This window comes from Notothenia rossii (genome assembly GCF_949606895.1).
Source record: "Notothenia rossii genome assembly, chromosome: 5".
NCBI lineage: Eukaryota > Metazoa > Chordata > Actinopteri > Perciformes > Nototheniidae > Notothenia > Notothenia rossii.
In genome coordinates this window covers 47,367,592-47,381,952 of record NC_136903.1, presented here as the reverse complement: position 1 = coordinate 47,381,952, position 14,361 = coordinate 47,367,592, and the positions used below count along the sequence as shown (strand labels likewise).

Here is a 14,361-nt window from a genome sequence, read left to right as displayed (position 1 = left end):
GCTCTTGTGGCGATTGGAGCAAATCCCTGCATGTTCCAAAATCCAGTGGACAGCCTTCAAAAAGGATGGAGTTTGTTACAGCGCCAGGTCGATGGGATCGATGGACACGTTTAACCATGAGAAAAAGGTGGCTTGTCCACATACTTCGGACAGCATATCCGCACTGTGTATTAAACAGCAAAGGGAACAGCATATTACCATTGAACAATGCACATCATGATTATTCCAAACACTCTATAATATTATGCAAATTAAAAAGGTAATTTGATGATGAACATGGGCTGATTGAGAATAGGGCTCACGTGCCTGCTGGAACCAAATTGATTAGCTTGCTCATAAAGAGCTGCAGTGGAGTTTTTCTATTCATAACCTGCAGTCAAGCCCCATGTGGCTTAGCATTACTAAAGCCATTAGTCTCACACACACACACACACACACACACACACACACACACACACACACACACACACACACACACACACACACACACACACACACACACACACACACACACACACACACACACACACACACACACACACACACACACACACACACACACACACACACACACACACACACACACACACACACACACAAGCACACACTTTCACAAAGTAGAACACACGCATGCCGATACTCAGGCATCATTTGGAAGTCAAACAGTGAATGACCTCTATAGGCTACTGGGTAAAGTTTGTGTGTGTGTGTGAGTCCTTCTACACATAAACACCCGTTTTGCAGAATGGTTCCCTGTGTGAGGTTTTGTAGCCCAGTGTGTCAGGCAGGGTGATGAAGAGGCCCTCTTACAGTTTTCATCAAAGATAAGCAGGCCATCACACACACACACACACACACACACACACACACACACACACACACACACACACACACACACACACACACACACACACACACACACACACACACACACACACACACACACACACACACACACACACACACACACACACACACACACACACACACACACAAGAGGTCTGGGTGGCAGTGAGTGATGAAGACTTTAGGGCCCAATCACAGAGAACAGCACATGTGTAGAGGATGTGTGTGACACAGGTAGGACCCACACAGGACATCTCTCTTTACTGCCCCCCCGCCCCCCCCTCTCTTTGTGTCAAAAGTGCTGTGTGAGGGGCCTTACAGGAGGAAAGGAGCTCTCTGTCCCTGCAGCGTGTTGACCACAGCTGATCGATGACTGGTCTGATTGTGGCTCGTTCTGCGAGGCTTTGCACTTGGATTGTGAGGTAAGGTCTCAGTATGAACAGTGTAACAGTAGGGTCTGCTAGTGGAGCCTCTCAGATAGGGGTGCTGCAGCCCCCTCATCACCCCACCCCCCTGTCTCGCTGTCTCGCAGCAACCAGGAAACGACCCCAGTAAGCCAGCTCACACTGTCCGCTCCTCGCAGCAGCGAGCCCCGCAATGTCCCCCCAACACGGCACCCAGACCCCATGCAGCATTCTCATCTGTTTGTCATTACTGGTGTCATTTTCTGGTTGCTAACAAACGCCATTGTAACACATAATCACTGATGTTCCGCTGCAACGGTGGTGGACTCATCAGAACAGAGTGGGCGAGCTGACCAATCAGAGCACACCGGGCTCAGAGGGAGGGGCGGGGGGGCAGGAGCTCCAACAAGCTGTGTAGGACAGAGAGTGAATACACATACTAAACAGAGATGCTGTATGAGAAACCAATGTGAGTTTGGAACATTGAACAATGTAAATCTATTCTAGGAGACCTCAACAATGGAATTATGATCAGTAGAAATGGCCATGACATGGGACCTTTACATTGATTATTTTTCAGTTTGAGAGGGTTACTTTAAAAATGTGATCTGTTCAAATGACTGATTATCTGAGGAAAAATGTCATCAGTAACACAATCTGAGTATCATTATAGTAACATTATAAAGTAATGTGACTTAATTACTTTCTGTTACATTTAGATGATGTCAAATGCAATGCAAATAAATGCAATGAGAAAATACATATCAATATGAAAGCGTATTTTGTAAGACAACAGAACAATGTGACCATGGAAAAGAAGAAACCAAGATATTTAGTATGAAAAAGTTGTCATCTAAATAAATGGCCAAGTTCAATAGATGTATTTAAAAGCAAGCAAAGTATTTTTGTATAATAAATCAGGTAATCAAACATATTTTTTTACGTACAGTGAAAACTAAGGTAGACTAAAAGCTTTAGGAATCCAAAGTACAACATATAAAAAGTACCGTGTATCAAGATTGATGCAAAACAAGTGACATTTGACCTCTTTAGAGAGATTTAGCAAATACAACTCCACCTCTGAGGTGATTTGGGTGGAAATGGGGGTTTTACCGTTTCTCTTGAACCCATTGGTTGATGTTGGTGATTGACATCTCTTTCTGACCGTTAGAGCCAATATAATCGAAGGGGAATCTCCCCACTCACACACATGGTAAAACAAAAAGGTGGGGGATTCCGGCACGCAGTTTTGCATGAGAGTGAAGCTATAGAGCTATAGCTCTAGCTCTGACATCTGGAAACCGAAAAGCACGTTTATTGCTCATGGATTATCAGAAATCATTTCAAAGGGACACAGACACGTTAGATTAACCTATGGATTAACTTCAGCAGCTTTCTTATCGTTTTAATGCCATTTTAGATCACGTTTGACCAGACTACCACACAGGTGAGCCATGTTAGCATTTTTAGCTACCTAGCGCCACATGTTTTGATGTCTGATTTTGTTTATAAAGTCGCAATTTCGTATAATTGAGTGATAATGAGGGTACCCTTCGATTTTGTGTCTCCTCACGATGTGAAACGATGTCATGGATGTGCACCAAAGATAAATTATAAGGTTTTGTGAGTGAATTTCGGTGCAGTAATCTATTAGCATTTTTCGCTCGTTGCTAATTCAGAGGCTGAGCGTTACCATTGTGGGTTTTATTTTGAAAGAAAATAAAATAATGATCAGTTAGATGAGTTTCTTCCCGTTACATGATATAAAACATTCATAGTTTATTAAATGAACACTGTTTCCTGCAAGATGTTGCGGCATTTCCCTGGTACCGGGGTCTCTCGGGCTTAACAGGTTAAAGGAAAGTAGCCTAAATGAAAACCAAAAAGAAAATTCAGACACGAGTCCTCCCTATAATATATTGATCTTTATTTTAAGATGCACTGTAACATTTTAATACTGCTAATCCCCATCTTTTAAATATTTAACAGCCATCTTATGACTTATTTGTTGTATGTAACTGTAAGGGAATACAGCTACATTCTTTAGTCTCCTGATTATGTGATCCTGTAACAGGTCATCTGTTACTCTACAAACCTGGATGTGTGGAGCTCATCAGCAGCCAGAACCCTTAGTGGAGTTTAAAGACAGTTGGGACTTGTTTGATTGTTTTAATGCTCCAGTTCCCAATGAGGGGCCCTTAAGCAGTACACTAAACTCCAAATGAAACTGTACGTTGTGCAGTGCAGTCATCCAGCGAAGCGAAAGGGAAGGAAGATAGTCTTCCTGGTTTCAAACAATGTTGTATCCCCAGGTCTCAACTCCTTGTAATTAAAATGTCAATAAAGGACACACAGCCCAAACTATGAAAACAAGTTTATCTTCAATAAGCTCTTTCAGGAAAATGACTTCTGATTTGAAAAATGTAACTGCTGCTTACTTGAAGTTGAAATGTATTCACTGTCCATCCTTCTGCAGTGCTTCTGTGCATGTTTAACACTGAGTAATGTTTCAGCCCTCCTGCATCAAGCACTGTTATTTAAGCAGCACTTACACTGGCACTTGCCTTACTCACTGGCTACTTCATATAGTACTTGAAACTTTTGTAGAATTATTTGTAGTTATATTATGCAGAGATAAGACTCAGCTGTTGGACATTTTGACCTAAACCAAATATGCGTAGAGAGGAACAATAGGACATTCAGACTGCAAGCTAGGTTCTTACAAAATATCTACAGTACAATACATGTGAATGTTTGTAGTAATTCATCACTGAACTAAGTTGAAAAAGGCTAAACACAATAATGTGCAGCATAGGTTGTGTGGAAAAATTAAATAAAATACAAATCTGCAAGTGAAATAATAATTTTGAAAAATGAGAGGAAGCTCAACTCTGGTCAAACAGACCAGCTGGACTGTGACTGTGAGCATGTGTGTCTTTCATTGCAGTTTATACAGAGATGTATACATGATAAGTATTGAACTACTTCAGTTTCTACATTGTTTTTGTTTTTTTTACAGATAAACTGGATATCATGTTATTTTGGTTATTAGGTTTCAAGGCGGAAGGCAAACTTCAGCACTTTTGGAAACTTGTAGCTTCTTCATTAGGCTTTGTGTGCAAATATTTCTTAGTTGGGAGCAGTGACAACACTTATTTTCCTTTTTAATCTCAGTGTTTAGATTTTACACTTTGAGTTTTGTAAAGATTACACAACTTATTACTTATATATCAGTGCAACAGTGCAAAAAGGTCTACTTGTTGAGTAAGTCTACAATTCATAACAGTTCTTATCAGATCAACCCCTAACATACATGTCATCAGATAATTGTGCCTGATAGGTAACAATACTTGTTAATTGTTCAAACATACTGGAGATAATCATAATAAATGTGTCACATGTCTTATTGTATGAATAATAATAATAAAAAAATGCATTTTATTTATATAGCGCTTTTCACAACTCAAAGACGCTTTACAATATGAGGGAGGGAAACGACAAACAAGGACAGGCAAACAAGTAAGTATAGTAAAATAAAAATAAATAAAAAAGGCAGTCAAAAGGAAGTTGATTGAGAGGGGGGGGCTTATGGGTAGACAGAGTTGAAAAGATGTGTTTTGAGGCGGCACTAAATGACTGTGAGGGACTCAGAGTCACGGAGATCTTGGGGGAGGGAATTCCAGGAGCTGCCACTGAGAAGGGTCTGTCCCCAAAGCTGCAGAGTGTGGATGTGGGAATGGATAGGAGTCCGGCTGCGGTGGATCTGAGGGACCGTGGGGGTTGATAAGGAGTGAGAAGGTTTGTGAGATAAGGGGGAGTGCTTTGTAGGTGAGGACCAGCATTTTGTAGTTGATGCGATGGGAGACAGGAAGCCAGTGGAGGTCTTTGAGGACTGGGGTGATGTGATGCCATGATTTGGTATGCGTGAGGAGACGTGCAGCTGCGTTTTGAACCCGTTGGAGTCTGTTGAGGGATGTAGTGCTGATGCCGTAAAGAAGTGAGTTGCAGTAGTCAAGGCGGGAGGAAATGAAGGCATGGATTAGTCGTTCGGCTGCGGGGCGGGTGAGAGAGGGTAGGATTTTTGCAATATTGCGGAGGTGGAAAAATTAGGTTTTGACTGTTTAGCGGATGTGAGGTTCGAGGGAGAGGGTGGGGTCAAAGATTACGCCAAGGTTGCGTGCCTGATTGGAGGGGGAAACAATGGTGCCATCGATGGTGAGTGTTATGTTAGTGACCTTGCTGAGGGTGGATTTGGAGCCAATTAGGAGGAGTTCTGTTTTGTTGCTGTTCAGTTTGAGGAGGTTATGTTGCATCCAAGTTTTAATAGCTGTCAGACAGGAATCGATGTGGGTAAGGGGTGGGTTATGGAGGGATTTGGTGCTGAGGTAGATCTGAGTGTCATCAGCATAGCAGTGGAAGTCCAGGTTGAAGTGGCGGAGTATCTGACCGAGGGGCAGGATGTAAATGATGAAGAGGAGGGGGCCAAGTACTGATCCTTGAGGAACGCCTTGGGTGACTGAAGCTGTGGCAGAGGAGTGGTTGGGGAGGGAGATGAAGTGGGATCGTTCAGTGAGGTAGGACTGGAGCCATCTGAGTGCAATACCTTCAATACCAATGTCCCTGAGTCGGGTGAGCAGGATGTTGTGGTTCACGGTATCGAAGGCTGCACTAAGGTCGAGGAGGATGAGAATATTGAGGGAACCAGTGTCAGCAGAGGTGAGGAGGTCATTGAGGACTTTGACGAGTGCAGTTTCTGTAGTGTGGTGAGGACGAAATCCAGACTGAAGGGGTTCATAAAGCTGGTTGGTTTGGAGATGGCAGTGAATTTGTTTGGCTACAATGCGTTCAAGAGTTTTTGAGAGGAATGGTAGGTTGGAGATGGGGCGGTAATTAGTGAGGGAGGAGGGATCAAGACTAGGTTTTTTGAGGATTGGAGTAACGGCAGCAGTTTTGAAGGCAGAGGGGACGCTTCCATGGGACAAGGGGAGTTGAAAAGGTTAGCAAGATAGGGGCAGAGGACGGGGAGGCAGGACTTCAGGAGAGGAGTGGGTAGAGGGTCAAGGGAGCAGATTGTGGGATTTGAGGAACCGATCAGATGGAGTATTTCAAGTGGGGTAACCAGGTTGAACTGGGAGAGGCGGCGCTGGGGAGGAGGAGTCAGGAGGTCAAGGGAGATGGGTGTAGAAATGGTAGCGGTGGAGGTTGGGGGAGATGCTTGTATATCAGATGGAGCTGAGAAAGAGTGGTTAATGGCGTTAATTTTGTCTGCGAAAAACTGGAGGAATGAGCTGCAAGTAGCGGAAGTAGAAGTAGGGAGGTTATCAGCACGGGGTTTGAAGAGCTTGTTAACTGTGGAGAAGAGGGTCCTGGGGTTACGGGAGGGGTGAGTGAAGATGTTGGAGAGGTAGGCAGATTTAACGGCAATAAGAGCATCTCTATGCATTGAGATGGAGTTTATAGCTTATGTAATGGACTGTGAGGGATGATTTCTTTGAAAGACGTTCAAGTTGGCGGCCTCGCTGCTTCATTTTACGCAGTGCGGGTGTGAACCAGGGTGAGGAGGTCTTGAAAGTAACAGTTTTATTTTTGAGGGGGGCTAAAGTGTTGAGGGAGGTGAGTAGGGTGGAGTTGAGGTGGTTGAGCAGATCATCAGGTGAGCTGAGGGTTGCATCCAGGGGGAGATTAGACGATAGCAGTTCGGAGAGATGGTTATGGTCAATGGAGTGTAGATTACGGAAGGTGATGTTTCTGGGTGGGCAGGGGTTTCGGGTGGGGAAGACAATGGTGAATTGTATGAGTTTGTGGTCGGAGAGGGGAAATGGTCAAGGGTGGAGGTCAATCACTGGGAGGTTGGTAGAGCAGACGAGATCAAGAATGTGTCCTTTGTCATGGGTGGGGAAGGTGACATGTTGGGTGATAGAGAAATTGTCCAGTAGGGTTTTGAATTTGGATGCCAGCTTGCGGGTGGGTGAGTCAATGTGAATGTTGAGGTCACCAAGTAGTAACAGACGTTGAGACAGGGATGAGGCAAGTGTGAGGAATTCAGTGAAATCGGAGAGGAAGGAGGGATGAGGTTTAGGAGGCTGGTAGATGAGGATGACTGTCAGTGAGGGAGGGGCTTTGAAGGCAATGAATTCAAAGGATGATACTGAGGGGAGGGTTAGTTCTGTGATCTGGATGTTCTGATTGTGGATTACAGCAAGGCCGCCACCACGGCGGGAGGGGTGGGGTTTAGTGATGTATTTAAAGCCAGGGGGGGATGTTTGGTTGAGGGAGAAGAAGTCATTGAGCTGTTGCCAGGTTTCGGTGAGCAGAAGGAAATCAAGGGATTTTTCCAAGATTAGTTCATGGAGGATGAGGGCTTTCTTGTTGAGTGATCGGATGTGAAGGAGGGCAATATTAGTTGAGTGGGAGGGGCGTGGTGTGGTCTCAGGCTGAAGAGGTAAAAGGTTGTCCAGGTTGACAGTGGGTGGAGGAATGTGAGATGGAGGGGAGGAGCGGAGAGGAGGTGGAAGGAAGTCTGTTATTATCAATTTTTGGTGGTTGAGGGCGGTGGATGCACTCACAATGTCACTGTGCCCTAACAGCTGGCAGCAGGACTGATAGATGTTCTGATTTCTCCCTGCTCATTGGAGCTCCTCTGATACAGTATATCCAGACTCTCAATAATTAAGGAACCTGAGCAGGGGCAAAGGTCATCTCTGCTTATGCTTTTAAGCTTTTCATCTCTTTGCAAAAAAGGTTGATCTTTACAGTCAAGTGTAAGATATTTTAGACAGCAAAGACTCTCTAAAAGCAGAAAGGAAAGGTCAAACATCTGACCCGCTGGATGAGATGCGTTCATTTTCTTTAGTCAGCTGAGGAGTTAGGATTCCTCTTGATTGAAGTCTTAAATCACAGCTGGAGCGACTTTCAACCTTTGACCTTGCCTCTGACTGAACTATTGTGAGACATTTTGAAAGGAACAGAGACAACAATTGGGAACATGTCTGATCCAGAGTCAGATGAGAACAGAAACAATGCAATCTGAGCCCACCACTGTTACAGGTCCAGGAGGTTTCAATGATAGACACAGAAGTGAAGTATGTCTTCTTAGACCCTTATGTATGATATTTTATACAGGAGTTAATAGACCAGGATTGATCTGATGCTTTTCCTGGTGTTTTTGTTTTGTTAACAGATGTTAAATAGGGAAATAGTAGAGTTCATTAGGCTACATGATAACTTACAAATATTTAATTTAGACTTGTTAAAGCTTTTAATAATACGTTTTATTTAAGCTAGCAATTCCCTACTCCAGTCAGTGTGCTAAACCCCAACACAGAGCTCTCTCTATTCTTGATACACACAGATTACTCGTGGTTCCTCTTTTGTTTCAGAACATAGGACAGGTATGTTTCCCAAAGTGCTGGGCTATAGTTATAACAACACCCTTCCTCTCTGTAATACATCTATCTGTCATTCTGCCTGACTAAATGTGAGGCTGCCAGTCATTCAGGGACACACAAGTAAATGAAACATCATTGCTGATGGGAAGCACACACTAGCAGGAGGAGGGTGTTCAGGCTGAGCCTCAGTACAAGGGAATACATTAAAACAGGGAGGGGGGCTTGGAAAGAAAATAACTGGTGCAATTATGCTGCTGCTGCATAGGTTATGTTCAGATTTCCATTTTAAAAAACAACCTGTGTATTGTGTGTTGTCAGGAAGTGATGAGGGTTTACAGCTGAACACTCATACATGAACAGGTTTACACCCCTAGTCCCCCAGCTATGTTTTAACATCCCTAGTACACCTCTTTGTTTTTTACCAGCCTTCCTTCCTCCTCTGCAGACCGGCCCTGTTACAGCAAACATATGCCTGCAGCGCTCAAGGACAAACTGAAGAGAGCACACTGTGCCAGGACAACACTAAACATACAGTATATACACTATGTGTGTGTGTGTGTGTGTGTGTGTGTGTGTGTGTGTGTGTGTGTGTGTGTGTGTGTGTGTGTACATCTGGGCGACGCACACCTCCTAGTCGACCATATGGAATTGAAGGAAGGGAATGGACAAATCTCGCTAAGACAGTTGACACAGCACAGATGCTAGGCCACACACCAACACTTACAAATACACATAGAAACACGTGCACACTAACACAGATGCATACACACACCCACGTCCACACGTCCACACACACACACACACACACACACCCACACACACACACACACACACACACACACACACACACACACACACACACACACACACACACACACACACACACACACACACACACACACACACACACACACACACACACACACACACACACACACACACACACACACACACACACACACACACACACAATGTGTGAGGTTGTTTGAGTGGTAATGAGGCAGGAGTGGGAAGACGGCTGGTGAGGCTCCCACTGCCTTATGCTAGGGGAGTTATTGAGCTCGCTGGTGAAATGAAACATGCACGTGCACACACACACACACACGCACACGCACGCACGCACGCACGCACGCACGCACGCACGCACGCACGCACGCACGCACACACACACACACACACACACACACACACACACACACACACACACACACACACACACACACACTCCTCCTATGAGCAACACTGAATATCCCTAATTTATTAACATTAGGAAATGCAAGAAAAATGTGGGAATAAAGGAGCAGTTTAGAACGGCCAGAGGGAAAACTAATGAAGCTATAGTTTAGTGGGTGAAGCAAGAGGAAGAGCCTTTTGGATGATCTCGTTATATATATCTCTTGCTGTCTTGTCTTTAAAACAATAATATTACATGCTGGAATAAACAGTAAATAAAGGATCTAATCTTTTATCCTGATACAATTGTTTCTTATCTTTGAACTTGACATTTCAAATCAATGTAGATTTATTTAATTTTTGATAAAATATGTGTCTTGTATAGAATTTAAATCATTTTCATAATGAAACCATTGACTCTCATCATTTCTTTCTTCATCGGGGGACATTTATTTTTGATTCAAGTTGTTTTTTGTTTCAGACCACATAGGAACAATATCATTGCAACTCTGAAATATTGCTTGACAAGTAATATAACTATAATGAACTACTGTATATGAAAAAAACTATGGTTGATAAAGTGAATGACTCAGGTGAGTTAAGTGCAGTGTTTCTGATCAGAGTGCCAGGACACAGTCGTCTTCATTAACAAGCACAGGGTCCTAGGTGAACATTTAAAGGCAGAGCTCTACCTCTGGAAGCCTCCGTGCCGTACGGCCCGCTGCTGTCCGTCAGGTCGGGCATCCAGGCGTCCTTCACTGCTGACTTGAAGACGTGGCGGTTGTCCAAACTCTGGATGGGCCTGTAGTTGCTGCGCAGATACTCCACTGACTTCACATGGTCCTGCTGCTCTGTGGTGAAGATGGAGTAGAACGCTTCCAACTGGAATGCAGAGAGAAGAGAAAACAAGAGAGAGTTAGTGTAGTGCCCTGCAACACTCACTTACTGTGGGGAGTACTGCATCCATCATACAGCAGTGAAACACTAAATAAATATGAATGCAATGTAGACTCTAATTGGAATAAAGAAAGAGAAAATAAACAATTGATACATTACCGAACCATCCGCAAAACCTTAGCAGAATGCTTGAAGCATAATAATTACAACATATAAAGATCATATTAAAACATGTATCCATTCATCAGTGATGAAGATAAATAAATGCCCCGTACAGAGAAAAGCAAGACCACTCCTTTATTTAAAAATACATTAGTATTATATTAATCAATAGATTCAATTATATTAATCAATAGACTCAATTATATTAATCCAGCAGCATTGTTGATTCAACATGTTGTTCATTTCCATTTCCAGCTAGACTCATTCTCTTTCCTGTGGGGACCTAAGTGATAGGATCGATACCATTCTCAAACATGCAGGTTGTAGCAAGAGCCTAGAGATGATAAGCATGGAGACTGGAAGCAGGACAAAACGTTCACTTTCTAAAAGTGATCCGTAAACAAACATACAAAAATAACAATTAGTGGTTTGAGTGGGAGCGAATCGTTTCTGGATAAACAACTCCAGGAAGTCACTGCTCCCTGCTGCCTTTTGCCAAGTTATTCTAGTTACCTTTTGGATGCACTTCAGTTGTGTACAGAATAAAACGATTATAATCCAAAAGGCATAAAACCTACAAAAAAAAACCTCCCATGACCAGAACCCAGGGTATATTAGGAATACAGTGAGACATGTCATTGCAGGGAGTTGAATACAAGCATAAGGGAATGTGGTCTGGATAGAATAAAGATAGAAGACACCTAATTATGATACACAATGTACTATAATTATATGGATTGTTGCATGATTGTGATCATTCTGAAAAAGCAGCATTGAAAACAAGTCACATTTCAGTCCTAAACCCTATCATTTATTCAATCATGTGTCTGATCCAGAACTGGCGGTGAAGTGGCCCTGAGGGTTTTGATCCAAAGGTCTCTCACATGCCCCTTTCACACCAACGCGTTTTCAGCTCCGGTTCGGAGCTGGAGCCTGAAAAGTACAGTTTTTTCCCTGTTCACACCGCAGCGGCTCCGCCTCTTAGCTCCGGAATCCGGTTCACTTCCAGCTCCAAAAAATTGTCGGTCTAGAGGCAAGAGCTTCGGAGCTAAGAAGCGGCGTCGCTTACGTTGAGGCGTGCAGGAAACTAAACCCACCTCCCTAAACACGGGTCGACTGAAGAATCTCGTCATGCCTGCCTACAAGCACTAGTGCTTATAAACACACTTTATAAAGTCAGGCAACACTAACCAGGCTTCGTGTGATTCTGTTTATTTGTGCCTTACTTTGACCATCCGTTCACTGTTATTGATCATTGTGGAGAGCAGGCAGACGTTTTGTTTTGTATTATAGCAGCTATCGGATGGAATCAATACATGGGCTGCAAAGGTTGAAAAGCATAAACTTGGAGAAGTCGTTATTTAATTTAATCTGGCTTTGCTTTAAAAGCAACACGATCATCGACCCGACGCAGTCCCCCGTTATTGTTGTTGTGAGCGCCGTTGGGGAGCAAATCAGCTATGTAAACGGTGACGTCATGACGCAGCAGCGGCAGCACCAGTCGGGCTCTCGGCGGTGTGAACAAAGCGGGAGCAGAAAAGGGAAACCGGAGCTGAACCAGAAAAGCTCTAGCACGGAGCTAGAAAGGGAGAAGCGCTGGTGTGAAAGCCGCATCAGAGGAGATTTTTGAATCTGTGAATCTCCCCCCCCGAGGCCTGTGACTTCCAAAACATGAACTTTCAGTGAGTGGTGGACCTTGTGGCCTGTGTGACTGAAGTGCTTTCCCAAGGGATAGTTGTGTTTTTCAGAGTTCTGATTGCATATTCATGTTGTGCCAGTGTGTGTTTCTTTTATTTGTATTTGTTGCAGGCATAAAGCAACCACAGTCAAACTACGAATGGCACAACAAACAGTGTTGGGGTTGTCCAAGTCTTTTAAACAGTCAGTGTTGTGATAAACACTTCAAGATAAAGATTTATAACAAGTAGTGTTGTCCTATTATTTGCATTAACTGCATCCATGCCAAACTATTAAAAAAGCTTGGCCCATCAGCAGTCAAGTTCCAGCCAATCTAGTTTATAAAATATATTTTTTCTAGATATTTTTAAATATCTAAAGCACACTGGGCCACATGTGACTCAAAGCCACCAGTAAAGAGATTTTTCTTCTGACACAACTGGATAAATTGACAAAACTCAGTCAAATCAAACAATGATGTAGTGGCCAAAGCGTTTGAACTTATAGTCACATTTGGCTCGGTTTTGCTGAATCCTTGGTTGTGTTTTTTAAATGAGGTAGTACCTCTGGAAGGACAGGTGTGGCTTCAATAATAAGATGTTTTGTTGTTTGTTTTGTTGTTTAAGTTGTGGTTGGTAAAACTTATTGTCGGACACACTGAAACGGTTCCACATGTTGTTTTAAAAGGAATTATGCTGCCATGTTTTCAAGCTGTGAACATGTTGTACTGCGTTGGGTAGATGTTGAAGTTGGCCTCTTCCTGCATGTTGCCATTTGTCAAATACGTGCTGGGTGGCAGGACGTGCGACCAGACATGGATTTGCTCTGTGTGACTGAAGTGTCATCTTTCTGTCTGTGTTGGCAGATGGATACTCTGTACAATGTGTTTGGAAGCAGTTCACACAGAGAAACAGCTTGTGAGAGAGAGTGTTGGAAAGAGGAGGGGGTGTAGTGTGGCAGATTTAGTTTCAGGAAGGTACATGTCGGAGAGGGGATATCCAAGGACAGCAAATCCTTCCTGTGACTCTTTGTGCTGTACAACATCAGGTGCTCTGAAATTGAAAACAGAAGCTAAGCCACAACAGAATAAGGGAGGAGTGCATTTTGAATAGATTGTCCTTGACTTGTAGTATGTTTGGACCTAAAAGTGATCTCCTACTCGACTATTCTTTTGGAAAAAGCTCCCCCAGCAGTTCACCAAACAACTTCACTGACAGAATGAGCCACCAAGCCAGAGCAAACCAAATAATTAGAAGCAAATAAATGACATTGATTAAAGTGAAAAGACTGCTAATAGACTTGAGATGAAAGACGTACATCTAAGAGTGTATCAAAAACAAGACAGAGCGTCTATTTATTCTTTTTTTTTTATTACATCCATTTTTGAATCCATGAATCACTTCCCACAGCAGCTGCAGCAGTTTAGTGAACGCCTTTTACTCTGATGCAAACACTGTTTGGAATCCTCTGGGGACCATAAATATTCAAACCAAATGGAATGGAAGAAGTGTTCACGGTAAGGTGTTGAGATATCTTGATTTGAAACAAACTGTGATGTTTGGATAAACCAACAATCCTCCCCGTTGTTATAGAATAATAAAATAATAGGGGATGAGAAAGTCAGCCAGTGTTTTTTCCTGAGTAGAATGTGATTGCAGCAAATCCTATTCCCAAACCCCCCAGGCTGCTGCAAAACCAATGTAAAACGCACATTAAACATCCGCCTGCCGGCTCTTTTGACCAGCTTTAGGGGTGACTTTCTGAGACGATGAAAGTCAAATCTGCGTCAAAGCAAAGGATTAATACGAAAAAAG

General features: G+C 43.2%; 2 protein-coding genes across 2 annotated transcripts in view; one reads left to right on the top strand and one right to left on the bottom strand.

The window, feature by feature from the left end:
• The window catches only part of LOC307039451 (receptor-type tyrosine-protein phosphatase gamma-like), a 1,005,384-nt gene that overhangs the window by 222,834 nt on the left and 768,189 nt on the right, over positions 1–14,361 (bottom strand). Inside the window, exon 8 of the mRNA XM_079681553.1 lies at positions 10,504–10,693. Coding sequence (XP_079537679.1) covers positions 10,504–10,693 — 190 coding nt within the window. The remainder of the gene's footprint in view (positions 1–10,503; positions 10,694–14,361) is intronic.
• LOC307039445 (zinc finger BED domain-containing protein 5-like) overlaps positions 1–14,361 on the top strand; it is a 516,405-nt gene that overhangs the window by 87,196 nt on the left and 414,848 nt on the right. The gene's annotated exons all lie outside the window — the stretch shown is intronic.